The sequence below is a fragment of the Alnus glutinosa genome, chromosome 1 (genome assembly GCF_958979055.1).
Source record: "Alnus glutinosa chromosome 1, dhAlnGlut1.1, whole genome shotgun sequence".
In the NCBI taxonomy this organism is placed as follows: domain Eukaryota; kingdom Viridiplantae; phylum Streptophyta; class Magnoliopsida; order Fagales; family Betulaceae; genus Alnus; species Alnus glutinosa.
The window spans coordinates 35,745,311-35,759,522 of NC_084886.1; the positions used below are offsets into that span (position 1 = coordinate 35,745,311).

Sequence of the window (14,212 nt, forward strand, 5' to 3'; positions counted from 1 at the left end):
GCGTCCATCTGAACAAGGCTTTTGGGGATGATTAGTGCTACCATTTACACCTATTTATCATACTTATGCCATATTGACATACATGATGTGTGTTAAGTTCCTTAAAGCGTTAACCACTTAAATAACTATATATATAAGAAAATATACACAAATATTTGTCTCATATGTTAAACACGCCATATCAGCCATAATAGGGATTCTTTCGTGCAGTGGCTACTATTGGGTTAAATCATACGGGTCTATTTTCTTTGCTCATGCAACACTTGGGCCACCCTATGAACCTAATGTTGGTGAGGCTTTAGCAGCCCACCTAGCTATAGTTGTCAAGCTCGCCATGGAGATTTCCTCTTTGTTATCTTTACTCCTATCTAAGATTGATAGGAGCATTAACATTTGCGTTAGCTTGTTAGGGCTCACAATACCGTAACCACTATGGACAGTTACTACAAGAACTTTGTGGTGACATACACAATATATAGCATATTCCCCCTTTCTGGATCTCTTCATGAATCGTGGGGAAATTCTCGCTCGGTGACTACGTAGGCTAAGGATATTTGGACTTCAAATTGTTCAATTCAAACTAATCAAACCGAATTGAAAGAACCATCCACAAACTAATCAAACGACTGGAATAGAAAGAACCATGATCAATTAACACAATTTCATAGACAAAACCAGTTAACGGATCATAGAGTAATGAAGGAAAGAAAAATTCTCTCTTATATTTACTTTCCGAATGAACACCATTAAAGCTTCATTGACATTTGGTTTATAAGCTTATAAACCAAGTGCGGCGTAAGCAAAGAGAAAGGACTAATTGATTTGAAGCTAATAAGAATCGCTGCACAAAAGTCATCCTTTTTTATGGCTGACATGACTTTTTTTTTACGTATTTGGCAAATATTCACCTCAAATTGATTGTTTTAGGTTTCATACTGTTGAAGGCACTCTTCAAAGATAAAATTGCAAGAAAATACACGCAATCGTTCTTAGAGCATTCGTGGACTATGAAAATGTCACATGTTAATATTGACCATTGACTTGACTATTTTCCCTACATGTAGGATTGGCGGATAACTTATTTGGAGAATTTCGGTACTTAATTACTCATAATATCAAATATGACAATTGTTAATTAACTATATATATACATAGAGAGAGAGAGAAAAGTATACATAATATTATCAAACTATCATTTAATTGTTAATGTCTCATCCCTAAACTATTAATTGTGTCAATCTTCTCTCCTAAACTACTGAAAAATGTCAATGCCACATCTAATGACAAAAATACCATTTATAAAATTATTAATTAAAAATAAAAATAAAAACTAATTTTTTTTATTAAAAATATATTAAAAAAATAAAAATAAAAAGTTATACAAAAATAAAAAACAAAAACAAATAATAAGGACAGCTTTTTCTTTTTCCTTTTTCTTCGTTTGTTTTTAAAAAACTTTTTTTTTTTTTTAATTTTTAGTTTCTTTTTTAATATATATATATATAATTTTTCGATTTTTTGTTTTGTTTTTTTTTTCCTTAGTTTTTTTTTTTGAATTTGTTTTTTAAAAATTTAATTTTTAGTTTTTATTTTTTTAAAATTTTTTTTGTTAGTTTTAGTTGTTTTTTTTTCGAATTGATAAGGACATTTTTGTCTTACTGAAAAAAAATTTAAGGATATTTTTGTCTTTCTGTTAGTTTTTGGGGAGGACATTGACATGTTTTAATAGTTTGAAGGAGGACATTGACACAATTAGTAGTTTGAAAAGACATTAACAACTGAATAGTAGTTTGAGAGAAATGTGTATATTTTTTCCATATATATATATATATATGAGTTCGATATGGATCGACCAAAGATAAATATTTGATGTATAACCAAAATTGATGAACGTAGAAAGCAAACACTGCGGAATAAAAGCAAATTATAATACGTAATCTTTATTTCTTTCATTTATGAGGTCATCGAATGCCCATGAAGAGTGTGGGCAATACAAGAAGAGAAAGAAGTTCTCTTTAACCTAATTTATTAGAATTGGCATTCTTTATTTCTTTGTAACCAAGAAAAGAGAGGATCATGGATCCTAGCAACTGAGATTATCCCCAGTAGAAACACCGAATTGGTTACAGTATTGAGTGTAATACTGGATGCGAGATTGGACAGCACCAGGGTTTCCACCGTTGCATTCAACTGCCCCGTTAATCGCCCGAATTGTTGCCCCGAACCCTTGGCTTAGAACCGGCTCAACATTCAGCGTCCAAAACCACAAGGCCGTCTTAAAGGAAATAACGGCATCTGTGGCCACCGTTTCAGGAGAGTTTAATCCGTCGAACCCGATACTATTTCCGGCTGGTCCGTAATTGTAATTCCAGGTTATTTGAAGAGGTCCACGGCCATAGTATTTTTTGTTTGGGTTACATGGATACTGTGTGTAACTCTCGTCGCAGTAGTCCTGGGAAGCACCGTTTATCTCTTCTATGTAGCAAAAAGCTGCCCAAACACAAACAGTTTGCTAGCTTCATGAATATGTGCTTCTTTTCATATACAGTTGTAATAATTAATATATAGCTCAAGATGCACGTCCCATTTAAATCTTTTGCGAATAACTTGCATGGTAATTAATTGACATTTATGTACATAAGCGTTTTCATTACAATTTAATAAATCATATATAAACAATAATTAATCGTCTCTGCAATTATAATAATATATACTTTATATATGTTTTTCTGATCATAACCAAATAATATAACCTCGTGTACGTATTTGTGAGTTATTATGAAATAAGGTATAGTATTATAAATTAGAGATGCAATCTAGTTTCGTATAAAGTGACATCAATGAATATATATGCATGAGATGAGTAATCTTGTTATATATACATCTGTTGTACAACTCGAATGACGTGACAGTAAAAATTAATAAATTTTTTGTATGGTAGTCGTAAAACAGTCTATTAAATAGTATTACTTTATACGACTATTATATAAGTGTTATATACATCATAATATCCCAGTTGTATTCCAATTATATGGCAGTCTACTAAATAATGAGAGAGAGTACGTAAGATCTTACATCCAGTCTCGTGCGTGACATGGGCGAAGAAAGCAGCAATCTCACGCTTAGAATCATCAGTAGTACCAGTAGTGCCAAACTGAGTATATGAGTTAAGAGCATCGAGGAATGCTGCCCTGGTGTAGAAGCTTTTCCCTGCACAGTCTCCACTTGCCTGATTAAGTATCCCGTTAAAGAAATCCGACGTCACAACATCCGCCACCGAAACACCGCTTGGAGTACTAGGCGTAGTAGGGGATCCACCAGTACAAGGTCCTTCTTTGCACCCTGGCCCACAGTAGTCATTGCTGGTGCCACAGTAGCCGTATTGGCTGCAACATTCGTTGGCGGCACAGCCACAGTTTTGAGCCTTCACATTTCCGGGCACCGCTCCTGCCAAGATTATTGCGACAACAAGTGTCAGAAGATTGTTTTTCACACGAAGGGCAGCCATCCTGGGATGACTGAAGAAGATGATTGTGTGGTGGAAACCAAAGTTGAGCATCCATCTGATATTTATAATGCAACGTAAGGTTAGAAAAGTAAACCTATATATATATATATATAGTTTGGCCAATTTCAATTTCAATTTCGTCATGAAGATAACTTCAAGTGAGCGTGTCTAGAACGGCTCTTGACGTTGTACAAATTTGACTTTTTAATATATATATAGCTAGGATAAGTATATTTTTCGATTACTGGGGGAAAAGGGGGAAAGGGATGAATAGAGGGTTGCTTGTGCATAAATTTGGTCATATATATAATAATGTGGCATATTGGCTGGGTAGTTTTTGCTTATTAGTTGTAATTAATGTGGCATAATTATTTGTTAATTATTATTATTATTTTTTTTGAGAAAAAATAAAAAGCAGTATGAAAGAAGTTGCCAAATGAGCCAAGCTATGTATGAGATCTAAATTAATTAAACAGAGATAATTACATTATAATGGGTCGGGAAGATCCTCTATATATATATGTTTAATTTCTTGCCAAAGAATAATGTATAGAAAATGGTTATATATCTTTTCTCTCAAGCTGCGTACCATCTTTTTAACGCCAATCCAACCACTAAAAGTGTTCAAAATTTTCAATTATAATACATATATAACTATGGGAACGTCCGTACGTAGTTGGTTTTCCATAGCCATTAACTGAAAGATAAAAACCAAAAACAAAAAAGAAAAGAAAAGAAAAAAAACCATTTCATATATATATATATATATATATATATATATATATATATATATGATATATAGCTGGCTGCAATGTCCCCGCTAATAAAATTGTTGTCAATGTACGTAGCTGTCGATTGATAAATAGTGTGGGCCTCTTGCATGTCCCTAGCTTCTTGTGAGAATTTAATTTGTGCGCTAACCAATTTGATTGCATGCCATAGTGTCCCGGTAGCCGTCAGATCGATCTACCAGATTGGCATGACTGTAGGGCTTAACTCTAGCTCTCTGGCTAGCTACTCTCCTCAAAAGATTTTTTTTTTTTTTTTTTTTTTTTTTTTTTTTAATTTAAGGGCATTTTGGTATTTTCACACATCTCATTATGGGTAAATGGATCGACATTTAACGTGTTTTAATTTCCATTTAAGTTAATAGAAAACCCTAACAAGAAGGGTGAAGTGAAAGGGACTATATATATATATATATATATATATATATATATATATATATATATATATATATATATATATATATATATATATATATATATATGGTTTGAGAAGTCAATTACCAATTATTTTAGTTTGGAGAAAATTAACATGACGCTGATGATGATCGAATTGAGTTTTAATCCTGCACGGTAGTGACCGTCATCAACGGCTAAATTGACTGCTTGTCAATTAGCCACGTAACTCGCCCAGGAAGGATTCATTTTGGTCCTAAGTCAACAGTGTTAGTCCCAAAAACACGTTAACAAAACTCTGGTCCAAGAACAAATAAATACAAACTGAATATATGCAGTGCCGGCGGCCGGCTATTCCATCTCTTGCAGTTAGGTAATCGTCTTAAAAAATTAACATTAAATGACTCCTTATAAATTAAATTTGTTAAAAAATTGCATTATAAGGCCCAATTTTATTTTATTTTTTATTTAATGATGGAAAAAAAAATTAACTACCTTATAGAGAGATCGGAGATGCAAACAAAAAAAATGGAGAACAACTATCAAAGTGTAACTATGAAAAAAAAGAAGAAGAAGAATTTGATGAAGATAAATTAAGAGAAAATCAAACAAAGGCATCTACAACTGTTAACACGTAATTAAGGACAAAATATATGACATTAAATGATGATCAATAGAGCCATCTTTGCAACAAAAATAAAAAATAAATAAATAAATAAAAAATAAAAAACCAAATAAATAAAAAAAACAAAAAACAAAAAGATAAACAGAATGCGAAAAAAAGTTGAAAGGTGTCATAGATTACTTCTTCTTCATTTTTTTTTTCTAACAAAAACAAGAAGGAAAAGGCGGTTTTGTAAGTGGTCATTGAGAAAAACTTTGATAAAAGTAGAGTTCGAAATTTTTGATACGACCTGCGAACTTGTCATGAATTCAACACGGCGTTAAAGGGTTAGAATTTGACATAACGAGTTTGAATCATAAACAGGACGACCTGCTTGATCTATTTATTAAAACGAGACCAGTCTTGCCATATGCTAACCTAGCAATTGCTCATCCGGTCAGGATCTCTATAGGTTTAAGACTTGCTTCTCTTTCTCTGCCATACACACATCTTTGCATTTTTATTGATTTATCATGGCATCTTGTGTGTTTTTCTCGTGGATGTCTCCCGAGATTTTGGCATTTGTTGCACATCTCTTCTCATCCCATGATCTTCTTTGTGTCTTCCGTTATTCTTTTAAGTCTTTGTGCTTTTAGAATATTGGAATATTTGTTGGGCTATTTTCTTAAGATATTGTGCATAAAAATCCTTTTCTGTCTGTGTGTTGGACTGATCATGATATATTTATGCCTTATGAGTAGCTGCATTGCTTATATTTCTCTTTGGCATCCATTTGACAGCCGTGTTAAATACCACATTATGTTTGGAACTAACAGGATCTAATGGTATTTTTGGAGATATTTCTGATTGGTTTTTCAGGGAGACGACATCCAGCGGCTCCCAGCACAGTGATTGACAGATGCATCCTTAGGAAAACTGACTATTGTTGAAGTTGGATGTTCAATTTCCAAAGGTCTTGGGATTTGATACTCGGAGGATTTCTGTTCTTCTCTTTTGGGCCATTTGCAGATGTTTCTCTACTTTCTTATTGTTTTGGATTTTAGAACATTTTTGTTTGTGGATATTATTACTCCGTTTACCCTTGTCCTTCTGAGACATTAAGGGGGAGTAATTGTTGTGTGATTTTTCTCATTCCTCTGTTTAACCCTTTGTGACAAAAAGGGGGAGTAATTGTTGTGATTTGGACCGGGATTGTATTTTTAACCGGTCAAGTGATTTTTGTCCCAGAATGGCCAAATGGGGAGTTTGTTAGTTTTTGTGTTGGCTACATTCTGTTGGAACAAATCACTTCTATTTAATGTTACTGCTTTCACAGGGATGCTGCTTTATCCAGAGTCTACTCTTCAGCTATGTTCTTCGAGAAGATTCTGTGAAGTTTTCAAGGATTTATTTCGGTTCCCTGTCAGCCGTCCGGACGACGTGGTATTCCGTCCGGACGCTCATCAGTCAACAACATCCGTCCGGACGACGAGAACTTTCCGTCCGGACGCCCATCAGTGTTTAGAAGCTTCGAACAGTTCAAGATTGCATCCGTCCGGACGTAATGGCAAATCGGCCGGATGCTCTTCAGAGTTCAAGAAGATCCCAGTGTTTCAGCGCATCCGTCCGGACGACGTGGCTATACCGTCCGGACGCCATTCAGTGTTTGACAAGCATTAGGGTTTCTGCCTCAAGACACAGTTATGGGAAGACGGCTGCTACCATCCGGACGATGTGTGATCCCGTCCAGACGATGTCCTCTATAAAGCAAGAACGTGCATACCAAGTTCAACCGTCCGAACGTCAGCCTTCATGGTCTGGACGATCAAGCTTCATATATGGAAGTTGCGTGCACCAGTTCAACCGTCCGGACGTTAGCCTTCAAGTTCTGGACGCTCCAAGCCTTTTTATGGTAATTTCGTGCAGTCGAAGTGCAACCGTCCGGACGTTAGCCTTCAAGTTCTGGACGCTCCAAGCCTTTTTATGGTAATTTCGTGCAGTCGAAGTGCAACCGTCCGGACGCTAGGGCAACACTGTCCGGACGCTAGGGCAACACTGTCCGGACGCAGCCTTGTTATGGAAGCTTTTAGCCCTATCTTAGAGAGGAGGTTGCAGTTGACCGTCCGGACTCTCAGTCAAGCCTTCCGGACACCCTCAGGTATTTTGGTCATAATTGTTTACTCAAATATCGGATTGGGACAAAATCAGCCTCATTGGAAAGCTTAGAAAAAATGCTATAATTTGAGTTTCTGGACAGACCCTAGAAGCGTCCGGACGGCCTCCGTCCGGACAGAAAGATTTTCCCATCCGGACGGCCCTGCAGAAATTCCAGTATTACTTTCCGGACAAGAAAAACTTGACCCGTCCGGACAGTCCTGGCTCCCGTCCGAACGCGGGTATTTCAGACTCCGTTTTTTAGTCGATTTTGGATTTCCAAAGCCTATAAATAAGAGGCTTGAGGCATGCTTTCAACACAGAATTCGGTGGTGAATTCTCTACAGCTTAGAGACGTGATATTTCCTCTAAAGCCTTACCAAGTGTGTGATTTGATCAAATGTGAAGTCTATCTTAGGGTTGGCCCTAAAGTAAAGGAGTTCCATTGAAGACCCCTTCAGGTAGGAGAACCTGGTTGGGAAGCGTTCGTGTTGGATTACATGTCAGAGATCAAGGTACGACCACTGCATCGGTACATGTGAGTGTTACTATCTTGTATCTAGCTATGTCTTCTGAATGGTGGAATTCCTGGGTTTGGCTGCCCCGGAATGGTTTTTCTCTTAACTGAGTTTCCACTTCGTCAACAAAAATCTGTGTGTCATTTACTTTCCGCTGTGCTTTAATTTTTGTTGACACCTATGCATGCACTTTATTTTTAGAAGTCATTTCAATTTTTCATAAAGGGATAATCGTTGTGATTTTTTTGAGTTGAATTCTTCCAATGTTTTCATGCTTTGTTACTTGAGAATTTGAATATCAAGCTTCTTGAATTGAATTTATGAATAAAATGTAAGAGTAGGGTGTTTGATTTGATTTAGTGAATTCCGATACCTTAGTGTTTTTCTTCTTTGCGTATTTACTCTTTCTTTATTTTTTTTCTTAGTCCTTAAAAGAAATAAAAAATCTTGGCTCTAGGTTAAAATAAAGTAAATTTAAATAGAAATTGATTTTTCTTTACACACACTTCCATGTGGATACAATCTCGCACTTGCATGTACTATGCTACATACGACTCGTGCACTTGCGAGTATCAAAATTTGCACATCAATAATCTCTTATAAAAGATAGCCAACGGTAGTTAAAAGGGGATATTTTGTCTTGTTCCTTTAGCCTCAACATTTCCAGAAATTTTTACCCTCCCAATTCAACCATTTTCTAAATTAAGCATTAGAGAGTAACGCCCAAGAAAAAAAAAAGAATTTATAGTATTAATAAATTATATTTACTAAGTAAGATGAAACTAATTTATATTTTAAGGGATTATATTTATATAATTGGAATAAAAGGGGTTTAAGGTATGGTGATGGAATTAGGAAATAAAATCCCAATAATGAGTCCTAGTGTAGTGAATAATTAATTGTAAGATTAAGTTGTAGTGATATTAAATAAAATGAGGTTGAATAATGATTATTAGAGAAGGAATAAAATAAGATGGAGCAAAATTGAAATTTAGAAAGGATAGAGCCTAGTATTAAAATAAGACCAAAGTTTGGTCCTATATGTTTGTTTATTTTAATTGGCTCATTCTGTCTTGACAAAAACGCTTTTATATCAATGAATTTCCATATCAGGAATTACCATAACAGGGACACCGTTATTTTAGAAGATTCTAGAAGATGTGTTGCAGAATATTAATTTTAATATGGAAAGGGCTAAACAAGGAAGTAATTTGCACAAAATATCTCTAAGAAGGAAATATCCTGGTGAAGGAAAGAATATGGAAGATTTATAGCTCAGAAAGTCGATTTTCCTTACAGACCGCCTGGACGCCTAGTTGCCATGGTCCGGACGCCCAAGTCAAAAACTCAACATCCTATTAGGGTCCGAACTCTATAGCAAACGGTGGAGTCAGTAGCTCAAGGTCCGGAACAGGTCTGGACGTCCTAGCAGACGCTGAAGTTAATAAGTCACTGTTCGCACAATGTTCAGATGAAAATGCGATGACTGCGGAGGAGGAAAAAGCTTTCATACACCATCCAGACGCTAGGGTTTCCATGTCCGAACGCGCGTTAGAGAATTATCGAAGATTCAAGTGAAGGTCCAAACGCCACAACCATCGTCTGGACGCCAACTACAGATATCCGATTCTTATTAGAATTAGGTTTTATGAAGCCTATTTTAAGGGGCTTTGTACTTGTAATTTTGTAAGAATTCTGTATTGAATTGACTGCATAAATGGACGGATGGGGTCAAAAAATCAGAAAGTGGTAGTTTGGGGAGCTAGAATCTAAGCATTGGTAGTTAATTTGGGGGGCCATCTGGAGAAATTGTGGTAGTTTGGGGGGCTAAAATATATTTATCCCTTATATATAATAATATATTGTTAATTTGTTACTTGTAAACTATAGTTATGTACTATATTTTATAATATGCCTTATATAGTTATATATTATATATTTATGTTACTAATAATGCATAGAAGTTGTTCATAAACTTGAGTTTGAATTCTGCTTTGATCACTCATTAAAAAATTTGATAGTTTACCTCGAACTCTAGTTGAGTTGAGTTTGTCGAGTAACCCGGTTCGGCTCGAATGTTATTTTCAATGAACTGGAGCTTGAGCTCGAGCTCGAGCTCGAGCTCGCCCGAGTTTTAAATGAGCCAAGCTTAAACATGCAATTTATAGCTCGTCTTGAATTTGAACTCGACTATTTAAGCTCGACTCATAAACGAGCCAATCTTAAAATCTTCAAACTCAACTCGATTCAGCTCGATTAGATCCCTAATTTTAAGTTTCATACTGTTGAAGGCACTCTTCAAAGATAAAATTCCAAGAAAATACACGCAATCGTTCTTAGAGCATTCGTGGACTATGAAAATGTCACATGTTAATATTGACCATTGACTTGACTATTTTCCCTACATGTAGGATTGGCGGATAACTTATTTGGAGAATTTCGGTACTCAATTACTCATAATATCAAATATGACAATTGATAATTAACTATATATTTTGAGAGAGAGAGAGAGAAAAGTACACATAACATTCTTAAATTATCATTTAATTGTTAATGTCTCATCCTTAAACTATCAATTGTGTCAATTTTCTATCCTAAACTACTGAAAAATGTCAATGTCACATCTAATGACAAAAATACTATTTATCAAATTATTAATTAAAAATAAAAAACTAATTTTTTTATTAAAAATATAAAAAAAAGTTTTAAAAAAAAAAAAACTAAAAATAAGAACAGCTTTTTCTTTTTTTTTTTCTCCGTTTGTTTTTAAAACACTTTTTTTTTTTTAATTTTTACTTTTTTTTTTATATATATATAATTTTTCGTTTTTTTTTTTCCTTATTTTTTTTTAATTTGTTTTTTAAAAATTTAATTTTTAGTTTTTATTTTTTCTAAATTTTTTTGTTAGTTTTAGTTGTTTTTTTTTTCGAATTGATAAGGACATTTTTGTCTTAGTGAAAAAAATTTAGGGATATTTTTGTTTTTTTGTTGGTTTTTGGGGGGACATTGACATGTTTTAATAGTTTGAGGGAGGACATTGACACAATTAGTAGTTTGAAAAGACATTAACAATTGAATAGTAGTTTGAAAGAGATGTGTGTATTTTTTCTATATATATATATATATATATATATATATGAGTTCGATCTGGATCGATCAAAGATAAATATTATATTCGATGTATAACCAAAATTGATGAACGTACGTAGAAAGCAAACACTGCGGAATAAAAGCAAATTATAATACGTAATCTTTATTTCTTTCATTTATGAGGTCATCGAATGCCCATAAAGAGTGTGGGCAATACAAGAAGAGAAAGAAGTTCTCTTTAACCTAATTTATTAGAATTGGCATTCTTTATTTCTTTGTAACCCAGAAAAGAGAGGATTATGGATCCTAGCAACTGAGATTATCACCGGTAGAAACACCGAATTGGTTACAGTATTGAGTGTAATACTGGATGCGAGATTGGACAGCACCAGAGTTTCCACCATTGCATTCAATTGCCCCGTTAATCGCCCGAATTGTTGCCCCGAACCCTTGGCTTAGGACTGGCTCAACATTCAGCGTCCAAAACCACAAGGCCGTTTTAAACGAAATATCAGCATCTGTGGCCACTGTTTCAGGAGAGTTTAATCCGTCGAACCCGATGCTATTTCCGGCTGGTCCATAATTGTAATTCCAGGTTATTTGAAGAGGTCCACGGCCATAGTATTTTTTGTTTGGGTTGCATGGATACTGTGTTTTACTCTCGTCGCAGTAGTCCTGGGAAGCACCGTTTATCTCTTCTATGTAGCAAAAAGCTGCCCAAACACAAACAGTTTGCTAGCTTCATGAATATGGTGCTTCTTTTCATATACAGTGTAATAATTAATGTATAGCTCAAGATGCACGTCCCATTTAAATCTTTTGCGAATAACTTGGTAACATTTATGTACATAAACGTTTTCATTACAATTTAATAAATCATAAATAAACAATAATTAATCGTCTCTGCAATTATAACCATATACTTTATATATGTTTTTCTGATCATAACCAAATAATACAACCTCGTGTATTTGTGACTTGTTATGAAATAAGGTATATTAATTATTATATATAAATTAGAGATGCAATCTAGCTTCGTATAAAGTGACATCAAAGAATATATATGCATGAGATGAGTAATATTGTTATATATACACCTGCTATATAACTCGAATGATGTGACAGTAAAAATTAATAAATCTTTTGTATGACAGTCGTAAAATAGTCTACTAAATAGTATTACTCATATACAACTATCATATAAGTGGCATATACATCATAATATCTCAGTTATATGGCAGTTTACTAAATAATGAGAGGAAGTAAGATCTTACATCCAGTCTCGTGCGTGACATGGGCGAAGAAAGCAGCAATCTCACGCTTAGAATCGTCAGCAGTACCAGTAGTGCCGAACTGAGTATACGAGTTAAGAGCATCAAGGAATGCTGTCCTGGTGTAGAAGCTCTTCCCTGCACAATCTCCACTGGCCTGATTAAGTATCCCGTTAAAGAAATCTGACGTCACAACATCCGCCACCGAAACGCCGCTCGAAGTAGGCGTAGTAGGGGATCCACCAGTACAAGGGCCTTCTCTGCACCCCTGCCCACAATAGTCACTGCTGGTGCCACAGTAGCCGTATTGGCTGCAACATTCATTGGCGGCGCAGCCACAGTTTTGAGCCTTTACATATCCGGGCACCACTCCTGCTAAGATTATTGCGACAACAACAAGTGTCAGAAGATTGTTTTTCACACAAAGATTAGCCATCTTGGGATGAATGAAGAAGATGATCGATTGTGTGGTGAAAAACAAAGTTGAGCATCCATCTGATATTTATAATATTGCAACGTAAGGTTGGAAAAGTTTGGCCAATTTCAATTTCGTCATGAAGATATATAACTTCTAGAGGGCGTGTCTAGAACGGGTCTTGACGTTGTAAAAATTTGACTTTTGAATATATAGGATAGGTACTGAATGGGAAATGCTTGCCTTACAACACCCACCCAACTCCCACACAACCTCCATTCACATGTGTGTGGGATCCATATGCATGGAACCCACACACATGTGAATGGAAATTGTGTGAGAGTTGGGTGAGGGTTGTGAGTGTATTATCTCCCGGTACTGAATAGGGGATTACTATCTTCTTCTTTCTTTTCTTTTTTCTAATCAACTGGGAAAAAGGGGAAAAGGTATGAATAGGGGGTTGCTTGTGCGAAAATTTGGTCGTACAATAATAACTTTCAAACGTTAATTTGGTGGTCCATCTTGTGTTCCTGCATATTGGCTGGGTAGGTTTTGCTTTTTAGTTGTAATTAATGTGGCATGCATAATTATTTGTTAATTTTTTTGTTTTATTTTTTGATAAAAAATAAAAAGCAGTATGAAAGAATTAAGTTGCCAAATGAGCCAAGCTATGTATGAGATCTAAAAAGAGATAATTACATTATAATGGGTCGGGAAGATCCTCTCTCTATATATATATATAGGATCAGATTGAGATCCATGTAATACACAAGGCATTCCAGCATCTATAATATAATTCTTAAAATCTGATCGATGTTAAAAGAATTTCCCTACCACATTTGCGCAACTCTTGACAAACAACGTCAAATAAGGACGTCAATTCCCTGACGTCATTTATTTTACTGTTTATATCGTTTCTTAAACGACCCAAAATAACGTTTTCTTTTGTAGTGCTATAGGCTCATACTTAGTGGGGTGGTTTAGCCACCCCTTGTGACCAATATGGGTGGTCAGGCCACCCCTTTTTTTTTAATAATTTTTTATTTTTTATTTTTTTTTATCACATTTTTCTATTTATATTATATTTTTAATATAAATATAACGTGTTTTTATTTCTTTTAACAATGTAGATCGTTCTTTTGGTAGGGAGGCCTGATCCGAGTTGATCTAGCTAGCGAGTATGAAAATAAACAACATAAAATAAAAAAGCAAAGATACAACCTCGCATTGCGGGCCGTGGAGGGACGTGGAGGACTTGCGGGAGTGGTGGATCGATGAGTAGTGGTAATTGTTATATATATATATTCACCCTGGCCTCTTGAATAATATAATATTTGATTAAATTCATGTATTATTTTCCTCATAAAACTGCCAAACGTACACTTCACTGCAGAATTAACCATAATTAATGCCGTCGTTGAAGACTCTAAAATCGTGATGCCCATGAATGTACCATATTATTTCTAAACCA

General features: G+C 34.9%; 2 protein-coding genes across 2 annotated transcripts; both read right to left on the minus strand.

Moving 5' to 3' along the window:
* Window positions 1-1,914: 1,914 nt before the first annotated feature.
* On the minus strand, window positions 1,915-3,543 carry LOC133879416 (endochitinase EP3-like). The gene is made up of 2 exons (XM_062317989.1): window positions 3,076-3,543; window positions 1,915-2,490 (listed from the first exon to the last, which is right to left on the minus strand). Exons 1-2 carry the CDS (start codon window positions 3,506-3,508, stop codon window positions 2,084-2,086), a joined length of 840 nt encoding a protein of 279 aa, XP_062173973.1. The 5' UTR covers window positions 3,509-3,543; the 3' UTR covers window positions 1,915-2,083.
* A 7,649-nt stretch (window positions 3,544-11,192) lies between these two features.
* LOC133879421 (endochitinase EP3-like) lies at window positions 11,193-12,805 on the minus strand. Its single transcript, XM_062317999.1, has 2 exons — window positions 12,330-12,805; window positions 11,193-11,768 (listed from the first exon to the last, which is right to left on the minus strand). Exons 1-2 carry the CDS (start codon window positions 12,760-12,762, stop codon window positions 11,362-11,364), a joined length of 840 nt encoding a protein of 279 aa, XP_062173983.1. The 5' UTR covers window positions 12,763-12,805; the 3' UTR covers window positions 11,193-11,361.
* Between the last annotated feature and the right edge of the window lie 1,407 nt (window positions 12,806-14,212).

Bases quoted from the DNA above. Each gene is read 5' to 3' on its own strand.
- LOC133879416 (XM_062317989.1), bottom strand. From the start codon at position 3,508: ATGGCTGCCCTTCGTGTGAAAAACAATCTTCTGACACTTGTTGTCGCA. The intron at 2,491-3,075 runs GTAAGATCTTAC...GTGTTTGGGCAG, and splicing joins TGTCACGCACGAGACTGGAT to CTTTTTGCTACATAGAAGAG.
- LOC133879421 (XM_062317999.1), bottom strand. From the start codon at position 12,762: ATGGCTAATCTTTGTGTGAAAAACAATCTTCTGACACTTGTTGTTGTC. The intron at 11,769-12,329 runs GTAAGATCTTAC...GTGTTTGGGCAG, and splicing joins TGTCACGCACGAGACTGGAT to CTTTTTGCTACATAGAAGAG.